We start from the raw sequence: 23,809 nt of genomic DNA on the forward strand, positions 1-23,809 counted from the left end.
TTTCCAAAGGACAAGAGCACCAGACATTCATTCCAAATCAAGAAGGTGAGGTTTACTCTTGACCGACAATTCTGTAACACGACCACAGGGTAGGAGGCTTGCCTCAAACACAGAGTTCTGCCCCTTGGCAGGCTTTGAAGAGCTGGCCAATCAGAAGAAAGTGGGCTGGTACGAAGGGTTCCTTAAAGAGACAGAGCTGATTGAGTTGTTTCAGGCAGAGGATGTATGAGGGCCTGTACAGAGCACCAATAGGTGAAAAATGAAGAGATTTTAACTGTAACTAACTAAAATCTGCTTCACAATCCTTCCAGCAGGCCTGCTGTGAATCACTTGGTTTGGAATCTGCTGGGGCAGACCAAAACTGACTGTATAGGTATGTCAATTAAAAACAGCTCAATGTCACCTGGGTTCATAGGCTGGGTTACACCAACACATAAGAGGCCTCAGTGGAGCTGACAGATCGTAAAGACAAGGTAGAGTCATGCCCATGCCTTCATCATCACATACTTTTCCTCTTAATCTGCTTGTAATTAACATCATACGACTGGGACAGGTTTATGTACTTATTCATCAGTTTTTGTGAAGGAGCATGGGTCTGGAACAATGACCTTTTAAATGCAAGGAACCACTATTCTCTTAATCCTTACATAATGTCACGACTTATTCTTTGCCCAGCCTTGTAATTCCACCGGGCATGGCTGCGTCATGCTCGTACTGTGACCACCTGCACTCTAGTTAATGCTTGTGATTCCACGAGATGTGTCGCAGTGCATTTTTCAGAAGTGTCCCAGAAGCAGCTCTCCTCTCTGCTTGGCTAAAAATACAAGTCTAGTCTATTTTAGAGCAAACCAATGAATGGCCAAGGTGTGTTGACCAAATGAGTCGGAAGTCAGACCCATATTCTAACAACACTCAAATGGATCACAATATGAGAAAGTTAATAAAATGGTTGAGCTTGACCCTCTGTTTTCGAAACCAGTAGGTTAGAAGCTGCATAAATAATGGATCAAAGCTGCGTGGCAGACACTATAGGTGCTTTTCGACCAAAAGTGTCCTTCCTCTTCAAGGAACTAAATGGCTCCTGTGGCCCGGTCAAACCACTTGCTGGTCCTCCGGTCCGAGCCACTGCGGTTGTTGTGGTCCTTTATCTTTCTATAGTCCTGCTTCAGCTTCTTCAGCTTCTCTCAGACTTGTTTCGAGGTGTATATATTATCGAGCTCCGACAACCATAGAGCTATCCTGGCGTAAACTTTTTCGTTCGGTTCCCGCTGGATGTCGTCTTCCGCAAAAATACTGAGCAACGCCTGCCCCTCCTTGTCGGTCCATCTGTTGTAGGCTTTTGCTGATTCCATCTTCAAAAAACATGGTGGTAAACAAAATCTAGAGCAGGAGCAGGATAATAACAGTGAACTTGCAGCTGCAGTCATTTAAACATGGCAGGTGAAATAAACACTGCGAGTACTCGACCAATCAGAAACAATCAACACTGCAGGCCGTGCCCTTAAAAGTTCCGGGTCATTTGGAAAGTCCAACCCCCTGAGCAGGGACGTTCAGGGGGTAAATTAATTACCCTGGAACTAAATTTAGACCCTGGTTCCTGCTGTCGAAACAAACAGTTCCTCAAAAGGTTCCTAGTTCCTGGGGAAAGTTCCTGCTGTCGTAAAGCACCCAGTGTCATAGATGCCCTTCTGCATTAGAAGGGGACCCTTCACCTAGCCATGGCAATGCACCAATTTGTGATAACATCAATTCAGCATCATCGGTCAGCTAAAAGCAATAAAGTTATTTTCAAAGCATTTCATAATTATTAATCTATTATCTATTTCTATTACTTCAGTTAGAAATATATATATTTGTTTTGCTTCATTTCAAGATATTCAATGTTAAAGTCGAGCTGAAGCGGCATTTCGAGAGTATCTAGCTTCCGTATCGTGACGTATTTCCGAGTGAAACAGGACGTGCAGGCGGGTAGCTAGCTAACTGACTGAGTGTTCTTGGTGCTCTGTGGCTAAATGTTGCAGATTGATTGGTTGAAATTGTTTGGTGTTAACGTGAAATTTAGTTTTACCAGAAGAAAAAATCATCGGATTTTGATATAAGAATACGAAGAACTGGATTTTCCGTAATTTTTTTGGCCTATATTGTCAAATAGATAGACCATATTACCGGGGATGTGATCTAAAAGGATTAAACATTGACATTTTTCATTTCACCTCGACTTTAAGATGTAGTCCTCAAAAGGCTTCATTGTACGGTGTCAGGTGAATAATAATGACATTCATATTACACTATTTAGTGGAACAAATCTGAAATGGTATTTGGGTAAATCTGTAGTTTCTCACTTAGTAGAGTGAGACTCAGGATTGGTGAATACCGTTTTATCGAATTGTTACTGAATCAGGCCAAAATTTACAAATGTAACTAGACAACCAGTGAATTGTATCACCTTGCTAACTGCATAGTTTGTGAAAGCAGCTGGCAAATCCATTATTGATATCAGTGGTCCCACATATTTCATTAGCAAAGGGCAACTTAAAGATCGATTCATAACGTATAGATACAAACATACAGAACCACTGATACAGCTGCTGTGTCCTGTCAGCTTAGGCATGTTGGTCCTTCTTCATATGTGCAGGTATACCCTCTTATAGTTTTTTTATGTAAAGCAGTTCAGCGTACGTTCAGTGAAGACAAGATGAACATATTTGGACTGTTACATATTTAAGATGATGTCTAATATTAATGGGACTATGATTATGTGTAAAGTATAAACCCAGCAGAACACACCATGAAATGTCCACTTATAGACGGAAAAAGCTGCTGGTTTTCTGTGATTACATCTGACTGACTGCTATGACGCCACAGCCAACAACCCATTGTTGTCAAAGCCATTATAGATTCGGTGAGTGATCGGTGACGCAGAGATTGATCTACTGCGTTTTAATAAACACAGCAATCGACCTGTGGCCCTCACACTGCACTGCATCTGTGACACAGAAAACACCATTGTTTCCTTCAAGTGGTCACATAAAGTGGAAACACACACACACACTCACACACACATTCACACATACATACATACAGAGGCCAGTTGTGTGTGACTTTTCTCATTTTAGTTCAGACTTGACCATAAAACACGAAATATGTAAACAAGAGTCGGTTACCTTGAAAGAGTTTGTGATTTATGGCCTCACTGATGCAGTTAAGGGAGGAGACTGTTGCTAACAGTTACCTTGATTTCCATAAATCTCTCTGGGATGTCTACTACACACAGAGATTCTGACTTTGCTGTCAGCTTGGATGGGGCATGTCAGTGACGGCCCTTTTTTCTCGCACAACCTTGATTCTGACAGCACGCTACCATATACAGTTTAAGTAAAAATATGTCCTCGCACAAATTGCACACTGTGCTGTGACAAAAGACACTTTGTACCACTTTGACACTGCCAGCTAACATGGAAAGAAATACACAGGAGCACAAGGATATAAACACATGATGAAGAGAAAATCAGTGACTTATTAGTATACATAACTGTGTATGCTCAAAGACAGTGTTTGTAGCAGTGAATCTCCAGTTGTTCTGTGAGACTCTTCTTCATGTACAGTGGTTACAACATAAATAGATGGCTAATGCTATAAATCCACAGACTAGCTGTTGATATAAAATCCTTTCCTTTCAATTATTTTGGGGTGGATGTTTTTTTCTATTTTTGCACACATGAGAAAAAAAATCCCACACTCATTTGTGTATGCTGAAACAAACAAAGAACAACAAAAATAAAACACACCCCCTCGAAGACAAAAACAAAGGGACAGCCAAGCTGGCTCAGTCCAAAAGTCTGCCCACCAGCTCCTCTAAAGCTCACAAGTGAACACAGTGAGCACAGTTTGAATGCACGTTTAAACGGTGTATGTGAAACATCTTTGCCTGCTTAGCCACCAGGATGTTCTGGGTAATCTGTCTCATGACACAGACAGATTAGAGTTCTTGTTGGCTGCTTTATACCTTCAAGCCAAGCATTTTTCTAGTAAATTATTGATTAACCTGTTCCTGGGAAACCATAAAAAAAGATGTATTGTCTATTTAGTTCTCTAGTATTTCCTTTAAATGACTATATGGTCCTTGACCCTGACCCATATGTGTTAATGGAGACGATATGAGCAAGAAATGACCCAGGCCACTCAGAGTGATAAAACCCTGGAGCTACTGGATAAATAAAGAAACCTCCTGGGAAAACTGTATTGACTGTGAAATACAAAGGCACAGCCCCCATCCCCTAACCATTCTGTCTTTATTGCTAGTGCTATCTTAGAAATATAATTTCTAGCCTATATAACGGCCCCAGACAACTATAACCAAAATACCACAAACCACAGCAGACACCTAATGATACAAAGTCCAAATAAAAAACTATCTGTGGCTTTAAGATAATTTGATTTAAATACTGTTTGCTTTCAAACTGAGTGAATGGTAAAATAGTTATTTTTATCAGGCCTCTCTGGTAAACCAGCAGAGCATCCTAATTAATGAGGAGAGTCTGCACTAAAAGCCAAAGCGTACTCATTTTTGGCTTATTACAGCAGAGTTTTGCTTGCTTTTTATTTCTTTGATTGCTAATTAAAAGGAAATGTTCAAAGCCCTGTTCAAAGTGCATTTTATATATAATTATGTGGCTAATTAATGAAATAGATGTTCTATCATCTGACAGAAAAACATCTTCAATACACAGAAAAGGCTGCACCAAAACAGTGCATGGCAGTGATAAAGAGCCTCAGTTTTAAAACACTCTCTTCTTATTATGTCCTATAGATGCTTTATACAGATGACACAAAAACCCTCCACACAAACATCTTCTTTAATGTGGACAGCAAACTGTTTATGCTGAACATTAAAAATAACCATAAAAGACTTAAATCTGAAATTATTGCAGGTTATATAAAATTCCATTCTGTCTTTTCTATTTTCAGGTATCAAAGTGCAGAAAGAATGAGACAGTGACATTCAAAGTTTTACATAAACATGTCTGATCTCAAGAAATGGACAAGTACTTTTTCTATTACTGCATTTAAAGATAAAAGATCTATTCATTTTGGATGACTGGTAAAAAGATGACAGCTTCAACTAACAGGACTTTCAGTTCTTTCACATTCAGAGTTTAAACATCTGTCACCTGCAGGGGCGGGATGCTGGGATATATTTAAGCTCACAGCATTTTGCAAAAAGGCCACGTAGCTACAGACTGCAGACACACTTGGAAACAGTCATGCTGTTAAGTTTACAAAGATTTACAAGCAATGGTATGGATTAGGTTTCCACATTAAAGTTCTCTGAGAGTTGCCAAGTCCCTTGTAAGTTCAATGCCTTGCTTCTTGTCACAGCAGACAGCACGCTCGGCACAGATGGTGATGTACATCAGGTCGAGTTCAACCAAAACAAGCTTTATATTTTCACTTCGCATACAAAAATAAATATGAAAGGCCTTTTGATCCTCCTTCTGCTTAAACATTAGCTTGTGACAGTAACTATTGCCATCATCAGCTTTAATTTCAGCACAAGTTGTCATCACATTAACAACTTCTCACCGTCTGAATCACTGGACAGCAGCTGTTGCTTGGAGGTAAACTAATGCCCTCACCAACTGGTTTGGGAATTCAAAATTTAACCTTTCTTCTTATTGTTATTGTTCCATGTTATGATCAAGACATTCTTCTGATGCACCTGAAACATAGACTGTATATTGTGGACATAGGTTTAAAAAGTTAAGCAAACAGGAAGTGCCTTAAAACAGCATTCAACATGAGGTAACTCCAATGTCTGATTATGAAACTACATGGTCTTCATTACTAGTATCAAGACTTCTTCATGTTGTTCATTTTGTAAATTGTGGTCCTGAGAAAAATAGACGATAAGGCAGGTCTTTCTTATGAGCATGACTACTTACATGGCAACCACTCAACCAGGATAGAGGTGTAGCAACGTACAGCCATCCTCTCATCCATATAATGTATGGTCGCTTCTGTCTCCAGAAAATGAAGATGCCGTTGGCGAAATGCACCACAGGAGTTATACCGATTCACCCAACAACCACACTGTAGTGTGCTGTGGATCAGTGGTAGAGTCGGTCATCTGTCAATCGGAAGGTTGGCGGTCCAGTGTACTTGTGGTCGAAGTGTCCTTGGGCAAGACACTGAACCCCAAATGTCTCCCTGAGATTGGCACTTTGCAAAGCCTTTTCCATCAGTGTGTGAATTTGAGTGTGAAAGGGTGAATGTTACATGTAGTGTAAAGTGCTTTGAGTGTTTGGAAGACTAGAACAGCGCCATATAAGTGCAGTCCATTTATATACTCTTTTTCAATTTCATATATACCTTTTTTGCATGTGAAATGTGGAAGTTAAAGCAACATTTAACCACTGTAATGAATGCAATCACAAATGGATCTCATGATGTTCCACAACCTAGTCAATGCTTACCTACAGAAACTGTAACACACGCACCTACTATGATACATTGTGATTCTAAAGCCAGGCAAAGGTGGAGAAGCAGCCTTTGTTACACACTCTTTTACCCTTACCTCATGCTTTCCCTTGTTCTTGTCTCTCAGTCTCCCTCTCCTCCCCCCTCTCCTCTACACTGGAGGCTGTAAAGCGGCAATGACAGCTGAGGACCTTGATGTCAGCTGCGCTGTATCTTGAGTTAGGACAAGTCGATTGATTAATTACTCTCAAATCCTCTCTCTTCCCTCCCCCTATCCCTGTCCCACAGACTCACCTCCCCCACCTATGGCTGGATGCACAAATGTGAGGTCTCCTTGGGGTTCTGTTATCTTCTCCTTCTCAAGTCATAATAGCGTATCAAGACAGCGTTTCTATGAGGTTTGGTTTTCACTGAGAATTGATCAGCGAGTCTCTTGAGAAAGGAGCAGAAAAAGACAAAGCAGTGAGTGGGAGAGGACTGGGGTAAGAAACAAAGAGCGAGGAAAAGAGTTAGAGGGGGAAAGAGAAGGGAGCTAAAAATATCCAGCACCACCTTTAAGTCGAGCACTGAATGCTATATTGTTGCTGTGTGCTACGCTTCAGTGCATATCTCCACTAAGTGCATCTGTCACCTCCTGAAGAGTTTTAATTGCAAATGAACAACAGTTAATTGTTAAGTGTGTGTGTTCCTTTACGTTTCTGAGGAGTGTAAGTGTCCTTGCTTGTTAGAAAAGTGGCTGCAGATTCTGTGACATATATCGATGTTTTTATTTTAAGCTTCACAGATTTTTTCCTGTTCAGTAAACATAGAGGCTGTTGACTGTTTATTGAGGCTGAAGTTGACTGGCGCACCAGTTCGTTTTCCATCTAGAAGACATGGAAATAAAAAAAACCCAATGTTCTCGCACTGCAGTGAAAAGTCCCAGAAACATTTGGCTAAAACATGACCCTGCTCATCAGCTCATCTTAAAGGACAGAATGGTTAACATGCATGTTAAAGGTATTTTAGATGAAGAATAAGTGAGTTTTGCAAAACATGGCGGTCCGATGAAGAGCAGAACAGAGCTGCTAACGCTAACATAGAATCTGTCGGCAGCTATGACAATAGAGACGAAGCACAGTGCTATAAGGCTGGGTATTGGTTCGGCAAATACTATCCTTTCCGAAGGGCCTGGTTTAAAGAGTATGCACTATAGCTTGATGGTGAGCTTTTTTTTCATACACAATCAGTAACCCAACAAACCAATTGCTAATAGTGTGTTTTTTGCAGCCTTTGCCGTTCAGTTCTACTGTAGGTTTTTGCTTTTTAGCTGGTTATGCTCATGATTGCATATTCCATTAAAGACGATAAACACACAGTTCAGTCTATTTCTTTGAATTCTTGTGAAAAGCTGAAATAAAGATACCATCTTAGTATCGCTCAAACTACAGGACGCACACGGCAGGACAAGCCGGCTGTACCTAGTTTGCGGTGATTAAAGCGTCCTTGTCTGTCCGAAATGTCCCAGTTTCAAGCTGCGGGTCCTGAATCCTGACAAATACCTGTTAAACACTAAAATGTCCCAGTTTTTTAAATTAGCTCCCAAAGTGTCCTGGTTGTCTCCCAAATCTTTAAGCACGTAAATATTTATCATGTTCTGTCCCACAAATTATTACCTTCTGTAAAATAATACAAAATGCACATTTGAATTCAGCACTAATGCTTCTCTGTGTGTCTGTCAATCAATCAATGCATCATTGTCAAGGCTGTTACTACCCTATTCATAGGCAGGTGCCACATGCAATGATGCTTGAAGCAGTTAGCTATCATGGCAGAAAAAAATGAGCTTCAGAAGGCTTGCTCTCGTGTTCATGGTTTCTATGGTGTTGAAAGGTGTGCGCAATAGGTGTGCTAAGCGCTTGTTCTCCATCCTGTGAATGCCTGTGGTGCTGGTCAGACTGTGCAGTATACTAAAAGGTTGCCACATGGGGTTCGATAATATGGTTGCTATAGTTAGTTATGTTGGCTTAGCTATGATTGGACAGTTGATGCTTAACTATTTTAACAGATGTGCGCAGGAATAACAAAAAAGCAGACACCAACAGATGCTGGGGATAGTTTTGAATTTTGTACTTTACTTATTTTACAATTTGTTATTTGAGCCCTTTTTTCTTTGTTCCCAACCACGAGTAAAGCTGTGCAGTAAGAATATATTCTCACTGTGCAGTAAAAATAACATTGTAATTCATTCCTCCCATTGTATCTAGAGATTAATTCAAGTAAAAACTGCTAGACTGTGTAATGTGAATATCCTTACAGTATATATTGTATCAAACTGTTTGTATGCAGAAAGTGTATGTGCACAGCTGCTGTGCCGGAGGTGTGCATGTGGTGGAGAAGAGAACGGAGCTGCCATATGTTTCTCAGTCTGCTGATACAGATGATGAGATGACAGATGTCTGTAAGAGCAAAAAAACTGTGGCGGGTAATTTTTCACAATGAGAAGAACATATTGCAAACTGTTAGCTACTAAAACTATGTGTTTCTATTAATGTATCAGATGTAATAATGAACAATCTAATTATCCTACCCTTTTTGTCTTAAAAGTGGATAAACTTAATGTCTCAACCACTAGTTTGATGCTTTTCTCCATGGCAGGAATATAACATATTCTGCTGTGAGAACCAAATCATGGTTAACTTCATTTTCTTGTGACAAAATGAAATCCAAAAAAGAAAAAATCATACATATTAGAAGATGCAATTTTATGTAGGGCTTTATAAAAGAGTAAAAATGATTTCTAATAGAATCAGAGAGCTAATGTCTGGCTGCAATAACATTTTGTTTTGAAATTGTTTCCTTTAAAGCTAGAACAGCAGTGATCTACATCAGTGGTTCACAACCTGGAGTCCATGCCCCCCTTAGGGGGGCGCCAAAGATCGCTGGGGGCGCGTGAGGCTTTGTCTGCACTGAGATTGTCAAGATTAGATTTGCACATGTCAAATAAAATCATTAAAAAAACACTTACTTGATCAAAAGTCTGTTCAAGTATTCAAAAATATATATTTTTGGTCCTCATTCAAATACAGCAGCTACTTTGTAGGCCACAGCTTGTGGACTATACGCTGATTGGTATTCATCTTTGCCAACAAAGATTTAGAATTAATCACTTTATTGTTCTGGTGTACGTGTTTGCGGGCTAGCCTTTCTTAGATATAAGTGGGGGTGGGGTGCCATGCATCATCTGCATCCTTATTTTTTCACATGGCGCAACTTCCATCTCTGGCCTTTAATTTCTAGTAAAACATGCACTACTAATGACTGTTTCTTCCAACGTAACTTGACTGCATGTTTTTCAGGTCCAAAAAAGTGTAACCAACATCACCGGAATCTTGTTGCAATTCCAAAGAAAAATCCTTTAACTGTAAACTAGTTTGTGACTTGAGTTTGTGCAGACTGTTAAAACTATTTTAGTTAAAGATGACAAAACAAACATTTGCGAACCTTTTGTTCATTTAATTTCAGAGACAGTGTTACGACAAGCAAGCTTTTTAATAATCCACATCAGAAATTAAAATACTGGATGACACTGAATGAAAAGTTAAATTAGGTGAATGTGGAACAACTCAAATCATGTTTAATTGAGGAGAAAGTCAGAGACCCTCCTCCCTCACCCCACTGCTTGATTTGAAGGCTGTAATTCCTCGCACACTTCTATAATTGAGAGCGGGACACTTATTTTCTGAGTCCATCGAAATGGCCACTGGGCTTTTATCTCCAACTGTCTCCATGGTTACAAACCATGTTTTAGTGGATGAGCGTGTATGTATGTGTGAGGGTGTGTGAGAGTGTGTGTGTGTGTGTGTGTGTGTGTAAGTGGGCTGAGGGAGGTAGCTCCTAATTGACTGTCTGTTAAAGCTTTTAATGAAGAGTGGGCAGCCAGCTCTCCAATTAGCTGTGAGGGAGCCATCAGGGATCAAAAGAGTACAGCAGCTCAGGAGAGAGTGGAGGGGGGAGGGGGGAAGGAGGGAGGAGAGGAGGCAGGAACCAAGGGAGAGAGAATCACAGGGGGCAAGAGGTTTCAAAGAGCAACGATTTCTCTCAACTCCTCAACTTCCGCAGATTGTCATTGACACAACTCAATGTGATAATGTGATAATGTCTCTAGCTGCATTTGTGGATGCTGCCCTCGAGCCTATTGTTTCAATATGTGGTTAATAAAGGTGACTAGGCATGAAGGGGGTCAAAAGCTTCGGGAGCGATGGATGGGTCAAACAAACATATTGGTATATATTGGTTATTTTATAAATTACATTTTTTTTCATTTGTGCATGTACAAAACTCCTGAAATGTAACATTTTTTATCTGGAAGTTTTACTTTAACCAGACATTGCTTATTTATTATTACTCACTGGACTGCAGAACCCTGTAGAGCTGACACTAAAGGCGTACTTGGATTGTTATAATTTAAAGCGTTGGGCTGCAGACCAAGCAGCCGTGAGTGGGGAGTAAGAATGTCTTGAAAAGAGATACATTATACTGAAGTTCAGTGAACGAGAGGGAAACAACACACATTTTCAGTAATTAAGTGTTATTTCACAGTTTTGTTGTCAAAACAAAGCACAACAATAAGAAACTGTCAGCACAACAAAACAGGAAGAAAATGCATTTTCCCTTCACTGTTCATTTCACTGTGATCTCACTATGAAGCATTTGAAGGTCTTTAAACACATTAGAAAATAATTTGAGAAATTGTGTGCATGAAAAAACTCACAATTGCCAAGAACAATTGAAAGCATCATACAGAGGACGACTGTTTTAAGGGGGGATCATGCTAATTTCAAGCTTCATATTTCACTCTGTGATACCTGGAGTAGCTTAGCATAATTTACATTTAAAAAAACGAATCATTTTTCTCACACAGTTGCTCTGTGCAGGCCCTCAAACAGCCTCTGCCTGAAACGACTGTCTGCTCTGTCCCTTTAAGAAACCCCACCTCTACATGCCCACTTTATTCTGATTGGCCAGCGGTCCGAAGCCTGCTGAGGCTGCACTTTGTGACGTCAGCAGCCTGCAGACTGAGCTGAGAAGCCTGGGGATTACTCCAACATACTTTTACCTACAGATTTGAAACTCCACCCACGTTTAGTCTGGACATCCAACATTGTAACATTATATATATGTCTTAAAATGTGAAACATAATACACCCTATTTAAAGTGAATTCAAATACCCTCAATGTATCTGTATAGTCTTCACAACAAGAGGCATCTGGTTTTATAGGAAATGTGGTCTTAATTTTAAAGCTATTATAAGTAGGATTTTTCCTTTCCTTTCCTTCCATTCAAACTGGGCCCCTCTTCCTTAGCATACCGCCGGTTACCGTTGCGCTAGTATGCTAACCGCCGGTTAGCTCCGGTTTGAGGCACTTACCTGGTGCAACAGAAAGAAGGCCAACTCTGCATCGCTCTTTCGCCATGTTCGCCGGTCTGAATGGGGCCCAGTTGCTAATTTGAACCACTCCCACACTCACCTGTACGCTGTGATTGGCTCAAGGAACCACAACAGCGCCCCCTCCTGAAAACGTCCCGTGCAAAGCAAAACAACAGAATAGATGCAGAGGGAAGGGTCTTACAAGGGTCTGAACACACACTCACCAACCCCCATGTATAAAGGCCCATAAGTGATGATTTATATTATATTATATTTGTAAAAGTATATATTTTATTTATTATACCTTTGAGTAACATTAAACAGGGTTACAAACCCTATGACACATTGAGTCTGAGGACATCCTATTTTTTATTTTGTTTATTGAATATAATAGACATTATGACCTGACCCACCAGATAAAAATATCGCAAATAGACCTTAATTTAGTTCTAATCTAATTTATGTGTCTTTACTAAGAAATGTAATGAGGGGAGGTCATGTCATTCCATTATGCTTTAGAGATAAAAAATGAGACAGTCAAATGCACCTCTGCAAATAATAGACTTCCTCCTCACATTGGAGGTCTGTCCTTCTAAAAAGGAAACATTTTCTGCCAAATATTTCCTTCTGATCATTTTAAAGAGCTCGCGTTGTTGGATATTTAGAAATCCTCCTGGAATAAGAGCCAATTAAAGATAGCGCCTCAAAGCAGCTGGCTGCCCTCTCTTTAATTCTTCACTGTCTTTTCAGAGACCAAGTTCCCTTCGATAAACAGATATAATGGCCTGTTTATCAGCCTCTTTGGAGCTCCTCCTTTATATTAAATATTCATGATGAAATAATGGAGAACAGACTGTGAAGTGAAAAGCAAAGGTAGTGTAACATAGCCCTGTCCAGAGTTACTAGTTTTTACTGCACATATTGTGTGACCAAACCAGAATATTGGACCAATATCAGATCATCTGTGGCACCACAACCAACACCTCTCCAGAAGGCCACCTCCTTATTCAGAATTTTTCTATTGATCTAACAGACGTTATGTAAAAGCTAAGCTGTACATTGAAACGATATCTAGTAAGAAACACAAATGTAACAGGAGCTAAACAGCCCGGCTGGTTATGTCAGAGACAGATTGATATTTTTAGATGAGCAGTTTATACTCAGATATAGAGGACATAAATATTACGAGAGGAACTGGCATTACAAATTGTGGTTAGGAGCATGGTGGACAAATAACACTGCATGTGTAAGGTACATACATAATGCTGTAAAGAAAAGACATCACTATGTCAGTTTTTTTTCTTCCAATATTGTGCAGCCCTCATTCAGCTGCATCTGATCTACTCAAGGACCCTAATCAAGTTGATGCAAGTGAATATATATTCATGCTCGTCCATTTAGTGTATTTATACTGTGTTTGTGTGTATGTGTGTTGTAGGTGCAATAGAGGTGAGGAAAGAAGGTCTGGAGGCTCAGATCAACCGCCTGGCTGAACTAATTGGACGGCTGGAGAACAAGGTAAAGAATAAACACACACACACACACACACACACTTTGTTCTTTTAGGAAGATGTTGCACTTACTTCAGTTCCCTGGAGGCTTGCTTTACCCATAACCACTACACGCCTAACCCAACCTTCATCAAACCCCTTGTACTCTATATTACACCTGCTGCAAAGCACATTGAAGACCAACTTACACTGCTGGTTTCCAACTAACACATTTGCCATTTTCACCCCCAGCGCACACATTGAGTAAGTAGCAAATGTACTTGCACCTCTCTCTCTCTGCTGGTCTCAGAATGAGATGTGGTCGGGCTATCTTGAGGCAGCAGACAGTGACTGCATCATTGACCAACAAAAATCTTGTTCGCAGTCAATGGTGCAGTATTTCTGTTATATAAATGGCACATCATTCAGTCAGTAAGATGCATCTGAGTAGGCAGGTACAAAGCGCAAGTGCAAACTGCTTGTTACACTCTCAGGGAGGTGTCTCCTCACATACCGCGTTCTGCATTGAGCAGCCGTTCAGCAGGTGAAGCTTGAAAATAGGGGACTCACTCACCTGTTATGTGCTATGGGAGCCATGTGGTTTCCTGCTGCTCCCTTAAATGATCACTCCGTGCACAAAAACAAGAGAACCAACAGCTGTATTCTTCAACTACAACTTTAATGAATTACCTTGGAAGACCGTTTTCCCCCCATAATAATGGTCCATGGGAACATACTAGTGTCCATACATAAAATATTGCACATTTCCTTTGTTTCAAATATAAACCATATATGTTTTATGTTTATTTAAGAGTATATGCACATTTATAAACAGGAGCCCTTGTGTCCTTTGCCTTGCAGCAGGCTTTTAATGTCAGACAGCAACTTGTTTGCACCAAGCTGTCAGCATGTGGAGGATTTGTAAGTTTGAGATGTTTCATTGACATAATTGGGAAGTGCCAAAGCAGCGTGCTGATGCTAAAGGAAAAATGTAAAAGAAAGAAGAAGGGGGTTGATGAGGAGGTGAAGGAGGGTGTTACATAAGAAGTTATTTAACACTAAGTGAAGGAGAGTAGAGAATGAAGGGAGGGAACTAAAGGAGGCAATTAAAGGCCTGTGTCCAAACTGTAGCAATGTGTCTTTTTCCACGCTTCCTTGTTTTCTTAGAAGCAGATCTCATATCCCAATGCCTCTTCATCCTCCCCCCTCTCTTGTTTCGTCTTTACATCTGTCATTTCCCCCTTACTCCCCTCTTCCTCACCCTCTCTCCTTGTGTCTCCGTTCCTCTGCATTGCCTGCGTCTCGTCCGGTACTTAACATGTTCAGGCTAATGGGGCCCCAGCAGACTCAGCTGTCTTTGGAAGAGTGCTCCACTACGACAGAAAGGGCTAAGAATAACTGGGAGGGAGGATGTGTGAAGAAGAAAGATCATTTTAAAAACAGAGAGAAACTAAATGTTTGATCAGGTTTAATATAGTAGAGTAAACGTTCCTGTGAACAGACTTCTCACCACGATCCTTGTCGAGAAACAACTTTCAGCTCTTGAACTCAGGTTCTAATTTTATACACTTTTTACATATTGTCCAGGTTTACGTAGAATATGACCTCTCTTTTAGAGGAATAGATTGAAACACCTTCCAAACAACTTGTCCATGACCTTGATCCTGAAGCCCTGCGAGGCAGATTCTCTGGCTTGTTTACAGCGGCTGTGGTTCAAAAATACATCTTCTCACAGACTACACTCAGTAAAGTCTGCTCTTTTCCTGTTGACAAAGAAATGAAGTAACACCTTAAGAATGATTTTTTAAAATTAGTTTTACTTTGCTGTTGCCAGTAATTAAGGAAATGAAATTTGCAGAATAGTAGAGAAAAGTCTAAATGAGGGTGAAGTTGCTGCAATGTTTTCATTCTTTTTCTACCTCATCGCCAAGCCAAAGCCAAAGTGATGCCTAATAATCAAGTCATATGCCTCCTTGGTGTGCAACAATTAGTTGACATTGTCGACAAAAATCGATGACAAAATTAGTTGCCAATAAATGTAATTGTCGATAATTAGTTGGTTACGTCATTGCACATGTTTTTCATGCTGTGTTCAGACATATCATTGTTTCGGCAGGCCATGCAACACCATCACGTCCTAAAACTATTAAAGTCTGGGAGCATTTCACCCTCAGTGCTGCAAAGACGAGGAACCCTTGCAAGAGGAGCACGTCAGTAAGGCCCGAGCATTTGAAGAGAAGGCGCGTTGGACTTGATGTAATTTATTTTTTTATATCAGCACTTCGTCTGTCCTGTCCCTGGTTTTAAATGGACAACAACTTGATATTTTAATTTTTATTCATCTTTTGTATCAGTAGTAGCCAAATCAGCAGTACGGTTTATTAAAAGACATATTTTGGAATGAACTCATTTTGTCTTTATTGTTAGTCAGCACATGCTGAAAAGAACCTCCAATTAAATTTAAAAGCTGATAGCTAAATAAGAGCTGTTAAGTCATTCTGCAATTCATTCTCCGATTAGTCGATGAATTGTTTCTATTATCGCTGACTAGTCGACCATCAGAATAGTCGGCCATAATGCCACCATTGTCCCATCAAACAAATGTATGGTGGAAACAATGAAGTAAAGAGAGGCAAGGGAATAATGAATCCAACTGTAGTTATATTAAAATGACCAAATATCTGTCATTTTTATCATAATAATTCAATGCAGTAGTTTTATTATTATTATAATAATATATTTTATTATTAAGACTGAGAAGACAAAGAATGGCAATTTGTTAAAAAGTGCAAAGCTAAGAAATTACAACATAATAGTCAATGAAATAGACAAAGATTTCCTATTCATGTCTTCATTGTAGATTTTAAGCAAGATTACATTTCTGTGTTATCAATGACTTTAATAAGCAGTGATTTTTTTTGGTGTGTCTTCCAAACATAAAACTAATTCAAGAAGAAAAAAGTGATATGACGTAACTGATTTTTAATATATTATAATGTAATATTATCTTGGAGGTCCTGAGGTTGCTACACTCTCAAATGATTTTCCACTCTGGTGAAAGATTTTCTCTGTGAAAAGAAGAAATTACCTCCAAAATTACCCCTATAGTGACAACAGAAAATAGCAGAAACCCAGAAGAAAGAAAATAGGTCACCAAACTTTTATGTCGAACAATGTGTTTTCAGAATAATCCATCCGAAAGAAAAGCACATGAAAAGACGTTTTTCTGCTGAATTACATGTGCAGAGGATCAGATGGAATGCTGCTGCAGTCTTATCAAAGCAGAAGAAGGTTTTCAGGAGGCGTATTCAATGTGGCTTTGTCTCTGCCTCTATGGTTGGCCTGGTATTACCTGCATGGATCTCAGTGTTAAGACTGTGCAGGAGTCTACAGAAGGAAATCATATTATCACACCGCATCAGAGTGAATCATGAATTGTTTACTGACTAGATAATAAGCCAGCTACACACTGAGTGATGTGGTGCCTGGTGTGATGAAAATAGTGCTTTGTGTTGGCACCATTGCTTTGTGATAACACGTTGCCTTCAAATCCTCCTCAAAGTGTCAGATTTATGTTACCTCTGTTACTCACTGTCTCACTTTCAATTCGTCCTGCTCTCTTCCTCTGCTCTCCCCCAGGAGTTTGTTTGTTCTTTTGGTAGCAAAATATCAAGATTTATTGCTCTCTGTGAGCCACTGACAACAGAATCTATCTCCCCTGGAAAAGTCACAGGATGATGCCTTTGATTGTAGCTGCACATCAGGTGTAGGTGGTGCTGTGGCTGCACACTGACACGCAATTCAGCTTATGATACAGATTTTTTCCCTCTTTCAGCAAGAGAATGTCATGCTGCCTTTGACAACTTAATCTCTGTCGTCCTGTTAGGGCAGGTCTTCAAGCTTTAATGGAAAGATCATTGCGTTGAATGACAGGCTGTTGTGTTCATGTGATCGCTGCAAGCCGGTGTGTGTGCACTCAAATATCGTGTATGAGGTAGAAGTAGCATCTCTCTCCAACACAGTGAGACATCTTTTCTTTCAGTCACTCTCAGTCCAAAGGTATCAAAAACAGCAGCTTGGTCAACACGTCAAAATAGGACACAGCAGGTGAAGCTCTAGCATTATTTCTTAAGGCTGTCCTCTAGCTTATGGTTTCAACGTGACACTGAATTTCAAGTGACGTAGAATATGGAGCCCAAAAGTCTGCTTAGGATGGACGCTGGGGGCGATGGATGGGTCAAACAAAAACAGGACTTTCTTAGAGGAGAACAGGGTTCAATTTCTGTGTGAAACAAATAGTAAATGTTGACTTTTTTTAGAACGTCAGTTACGCAAAGTATGTATCTTAGTTATGTCAAATGCACTGCGTAATTAAGTACTGTAAACATTACTTTCTTAGTGGATTCAGGACATCAGAATTATATTCATCAGGGTGCTCCAAAACCTTCTTTTTTTCACCTAGTATTAACATGTGATCTATATCTGGACCAGTTTTCTGAAGAAGGTAAAACACATGGTAATACTAGATGTGAGTTGTGATTAGGATTTGATTACATCTGCCTGATCAGGAGGTTTTTTTCGGATCTTTTGTCAGTGTAAATGCAATCAGTGTGCCAGCTCATCATTCTGCTTCGACACATAGAGTGTATAAAACAGGAGGACGAAGCCAGTGTGGCATTTGGTTAGTAAGCCTCGCCTTTCAACCGAGAAACTAGCAACTGAGACAATTGACTCTAGAGGAAAATGTTAAGTGAGGTAAATTAAGTGAGTTGTAGGGTCATTTATCATCTACTTACAATACAATCGGACTTCTTTTTGCTACAAATGGAGATGCCCACTGCTGGCCATTTAAAAGCAGGTTGAAGGCACTTCTGCTTTGGCCTTACTTTGAAACCGGAGGCTACGTCCACATCTTACACGGTCTATGTTCTGAACAGAAGAGAAGGGCAGAAATCATATCTCACTGGGGATAATAAGAACCTATTAGATTGCAGGTGTTTACTCAGAGGTAAGATTGTTTTATAAAAAAGTCCAGATATGGATTGCATTTTAAAACCAGGTGTAATTTCTTGAAGAATTCTTGTGGTGCTCTGTAACAGGTGGCTGCTAACATATTAGCCATAACAATTTTATTGAGCCACTACACGTCGATGTTATTTACTGCTTTTATCCAGGTGGTGTATGCGCAAAGAAGGCAGCGAGTCATCACCTCAGAAGCCCTTTATGTGCTGCACAACCGACAACACGTAGCGCCTTCAATTTCAGAGCAGCCGTGACCTGACTGTGTCACTTTAAACCCAAATTATTTATCCCTCAACTCAGTGTGTCTCTGGTAGCTTTTACAGTGCGAGTGTGCGTTTGTGAGCATGAGTGTGTGTCTCACCTACCCACTGTGCCAGACCTCATTGCCTTTAATTTCCCTGCTGCGTTTGGTGAAAGTCTCAGTTACCCTTCAAGCGATGCAGACACTATTCATTCACAGCAGCAACAGTGATGCTCATCAGTCACATCGGTGACAGAAACCTGCGGGGCTTACTGTGATTTATAGGAACAGGTTTATATACCTCTGACACACCGGCATCAGGAGAGGGAGAAAACTAGAAATAGATTTCTTGTCATCTTCAAACACAGACACTCACAAACACTGTAATATTAGCCCACCTAGCTTAACTAATGTCTTATCTGTGGAGCATATATGAACTTCGCTTTAAAGTTAGCGCAGGGTTCAAATATAGCAAAAATCATTATCCAAAAGTGATGTTTTTCCTTTTGTCTCTCTAAAGGCCAGTTAAGATCAATGATTTGCAACGTGACAAAACGGTTTTATAATGTTGCAGAGAAAATTGCAGCGGTGTGAACTGGTTTGTTGCAGAGTGTCTGAAGCTGTTACCTGGAGTTACAAAAGATTTGACTTGTTAAGTCTCCAATTGCAGTTTTACAACGGAATGATGTAGCTATTTCACTTCAGCCGATCAACAGCATAAATGTCTCTGGTGCTGCAGAAGCCAAAGACGGCTCCAGATCCTCTCTTTCCTAACTCTCCGTCTTCGCCGGTTATTAATCAATGTTACAGCTAACATTGCGAGCATGTTACTGTCACTGTAATCCATTTCTTTTTATAACAGAAATCTAGCTAGTTAATTCATGTAACCTAGGCCAAATACTAATGTATTAACTTACAGTATTAATGCAGAAGTAGTAAGTCAGTGCGTCGTAGCTATGGAGACGGTAAGCTGCGTCCACTCCAGCCAGTGTTTCCAAATGTTTTGTGGTTATAGTTCTTTTCTTTTCGTGTGGATAATAGACACACAACATCCATTACGCAACAGGCTGGGTTTCCTTGATCCTCTTGCAGAGCTTCATTGCTCAGTTCTTCTCCAGCCAGCATTCCCTGCTGGTCCTCCCCACACTGACTTAAATAACTACTACTACTGGTGGTCCAAAGCTCCCGTGCTAGCAATTGAAACAGGAACACACCCCAGGGGTTCGAATCTCTGATCCATGAAAAATGATTCACTTTCACCCCAGTCAGTAAATAAATAGAGTTAAAAAGTCGTGCTTTTGTACAGTAATCAATGAGTCCAAGCCCCCACAAACACTCTGATGAAGTTCCTGACCTTTGGCCTAGATCCAATATCAACCTCAGTTCAAGACAGTGCACCTGTCTCAGCTTGAAGGAGGACATGTGACTGTAGCTTTTATTATGTCATAACTCCATTTTAGTAAAATCTTTTTTAACTTTTAAAAGAACGGTGTGGCTGCTTTAAGAATGACACAGAATTGTATGTAATATAATGAAATACACTGAAGTGGACCTTTAAACATATGTACGGCAACAGTTACTGAGGGGGGTTTGGCTTCGCTGAGGTCAGTTAAGTCCTTGTTAAAATTCTGTCATTACATCAGCTACCACCCCCTTATTTTCACACAGAATATATTTGCCGTTTTAGTGTACTTCTTTATTTTCATGCTGGTAGCCTATTAGTCATTCTGTTTTATTTTGGGGTTCTCTTATTTGGTGTGCATCCTCCTCCTCTCTGCCCCCTCCTCACTTATTCCCCGCAGAACATTTCAGCTTCTCATCTTAAAAAGACATCATGTATGGCTTTCAAACCTCTTCCTGCTCTCAGTGCGTCCACTCTTACCTCTCCTTGCGAGTGACTAATGTGTGCTTCAAGCTGTTGCTGTGATAGTTGCTGTTGTAGGTCTCGCTGATTGACATGTTCGTGCTGTTGTTGTTGTTTTGCTTCTCCCCGCAGACGGTCTGGTTTGATCTGCACCAGAGGCTAACAGACACAGATGGCACTACCAGCGCAGTAAGTAGACACTAAATGAATGACCATTGTACATCACTGTATCACACAGCCCCAGGTGCAGCATCACTTACTGCTGCCTTTCAGAAGCCAACAACCACTACAGTGTTGCCTCAGCCTGAGTATTACAAGCCTGAGACATGAGTATGTGATGTAATCAACACAGGAAAGCACTTCTGAGAGACCAGCGCTGTCCAAAAATAATCCAGGTCTCAGTCCCTGTCTCACAAGTGCCGATCTTTTGTATTATTTCCCAGGAAATATGCTCGTTTTGTTTTGTTGTCTAGACCTGAATAATTTATAGACGGTGAGTTTTCTCTATAAGAATTAATAGCGTCAAACACTTACTTACTATAAATAAATCAAAAACACCTGAGGAGAAAATAATACTTCAGCTGTCCTAGAAATATAGAACATATTCAAGGTATGTGCTACTCTCTCTGATAATGATCACTGCTTCATGTGAAAAGCAGCAAGCACTGTGTGGGCTTTTACTTTTCAGGGTGTACTTGGATTGAATCACATATTAAAAAATCTTATAATCTATAATACCACCTGAGACTGTTAACACTTGTATGCCTGCATTAAAGTAGAGATAAGAGTTCTAGTGGACGATAAATACAGCCAGAAGCTGTCTCAAGATCTGGATCCTGCAAAAATCCATAAACAATCTGTATAGTAGAGATTTACAGATGAATATCTTTTTTCAGCGTGGTTTGCTTAGTGATATTCTTTGAAATACGACACATTTGGTTCCGCCCTTGCGTCAGTTTGGCACATGCAGGGCTCTGCAGTAATGTTCACAATAACAGATAAGGAACACCACATTAGACTTTCAAATAAAGCAGTCAACTCAATGATAATAACTCAGCAAAAATGAAACAGCAAAGTTAGCGATCCAGCATGCTGAGAAACTGTCCACTTTTTCTGAGTTTTGTTCCTGCAAAAACAATGACCACGCGGTTAACAATGTGTAATGGTTGAAGGTTATGGTTATGTTGGGCACCAAGATGATTATGTTGAAGAACCAAAGAAAAGTTTTTAAAAAGTGTAAGAAAGAGATCTTGGTTCAATTTACATAAGTACAAGCATGCATACATTGTTAGTGACTGAACTACTATAGGTTCATAACTTAATTGATGTATTTTACATAAGTTATGGAAAAAAACTGCTGTGCAATACTTCGCCTGCACGTTTTTGAGAGACATCAACATGAATATGCTGGGAATCTACCCCTGGACTCCTGGATGAGAGTTCCTAGCTCTCAACAGCCACCGCAATGTCTTCATATTTCGTCACTCAAACAGTTAATCAATACAGGACAGAGGGCAGCTTCCGAAATTCACCATAGAGATATAGCGTCATACTTGGAAGCGTTAGGCCGCCTTCCTAGCTACAGTATTTGATTAGTTGGGAATGAGAATGAGAAAAGTACCTTAAAACAAAACTAACCAGTTTCACAAAGACATGTGACAAATGGGTTCTTGAAGAATATATTACATGTAAAGAATGAGTACTTCATGTGCAAGTAATTGCAATTAATATCTGTAAAAAGGTATTTATTTATGGCCTCATAAGTGTGGAACATTAGCATTTCACTACTTATTACACATTTTCACTGATTGTGCCACACCAGCATGCTACTCCAACCAATGCTGGTTGTTTCTATTTATTATGCACATATCATTTATTCATCAGGCAACCCTGATCAGAAGGATAATCAATAATTTAGTTTATAGAACAAACTATGAAACCCGATTTTTCATATTGCATCACAATAAAGGATACTACAGTGAAACACTGTCGTGCACTTTATTACGCTGAATGCTAGCTTTAGCATGCTGACATGCTCACAATAACAATGCTAAAAGAAAGATTTTAACCTGAAGTCATTACAATTCATCCTGAATTAAACTGTCTTTCCAAACGTCAGGGCAAGTTATCCAATATTTGTCAAATTATTTCTCACAATACCAAAAGTGTTGATATCTTAGGATACACTTATACACTTATTTTTATATGCCCGTTATTGTAATGTTGCACTATCCACTTTGCTGCTGTAACACTGTAAATTTCCCTGTTGTAGGAATAATAAAGGATTATCTTATCTTATCTTATCTTATCTTATAGTGATGCTAGATTTCTGTAGACCTCCTCCTTGGCAGACCATGATCTGAAAAAAACTTTGCAATCCTATGCTATAGCTAATAGCTAATAGCTAATGAGACATTTGAGACTGAACCATGCCAGTAGTGCGGCTCATAAGCCCTTGATCAGTGAAAGACTGTACATCTGGCTCAGACCTGTGCCACAAAGAGTTAAAGACCAGATCTACTTCTTATGTCTGCAGGAGACCCGTTTAATAATCACCTATTGCACTTACACCCACAGCAGTCAGGCCACTTATGGCTCTCCATTAGCTGCCGGCAGGCAGTGAGAGCCTTGACTAAATCGTCCAGTAGTCATGGGCACCGACGCAGATTGTGGAGATGATTAATATAAGAGACTGCTCGCATGCACTGAGAGGGGGAAGATTCATGTTGTGATTTGCCTTTAAAGTGTATTTCAAAGAAAACTCCCAGACCCGACAAGGAGCACTTATTAAGCCAAGACAAGACAAGGATGAGGCAAAAAGTAAGAGGGATGTTAAATCAGGAACCAGAAAAAGATCAACTTAAAAGAAGGAAAGCTCAGTTTCTCAGGGCGAGGAACAGAAAAAAGACAGAGGCTGAAGTGGTATCGAAATGTTCTGATATAAGAACCATTTCTAACATGGAGTAAGTGTGCGGGTTTGCCTTTTTTCGTCGATGCTCTTCTTGTGATTTCCCTGCACCTACCTGACGGGCGTATAATAACTACCCTCTCACAGTCTTAAAGGAAAACATCCCCTTGAACACTTTAAGGCAATTAAAGAGAAAGCTTAAAGCAATTATCTCTTGTTCCAAGGTTCATTTGGTTGTTTATTGGCCTTCTTTACAAAAACAGAGTAAACAGGGTCCAGCAGGGAATTCATGCCTTTCATATTTATACATTCACACAGACATGGGAAACACCCTGCTTCAGTTTCCATGGTGATGTAACAGGGACTTCATCTCACAGGAAGTCCAAAGCTTAATCG

General features: G+C 40.0%; 1 protein-coding gene across 2 annotated transcripts in view; it reads left to right on the top strand.

Moving 5' to 3' along the window:
• The window catches only part of necab2 (N-terminal EF-hand calcium binding protein 2), a 159,399-nt gene that overhangs the window by 66,007 nt on the left and 69,583 nt on the right, over positions 1–23,809 (top strand). For both annotated transcript variants that reach the window (XM_069685849.1, XM_069685850.1), the window contains exons 8-9: positions 13,327–13,406; positions 20,638–20,694. In XM_069685849.1, coding sequence (XP_069541950.1) covers positions 13,327–13,406; positions 20,638–20,694 — 137 coding nt within the window. The remainder of the gene's footprint in view (positions 1–13,326; positions 13,407–20,637; positions 20,695–23,809) is intronic.

The sequence above is a fragment of the Semicossyphus pulcher genome, unplaced genomic scaffold (assembly GCF_022749685.1).
Source record: "Semicossyphus pulcher isolate SPU_LCO1_2020_fin unplaced genomic scaffold, fSemPul1.0.p SCAF_8, whole genome shotgun sequence".
NCBI classification, from domain to species: Eukaryota; Metazoa; Chordata; class Actinopteri; order Labriformes; family Labridae; genus Semicossyphus; species Semicossyphus pulcher.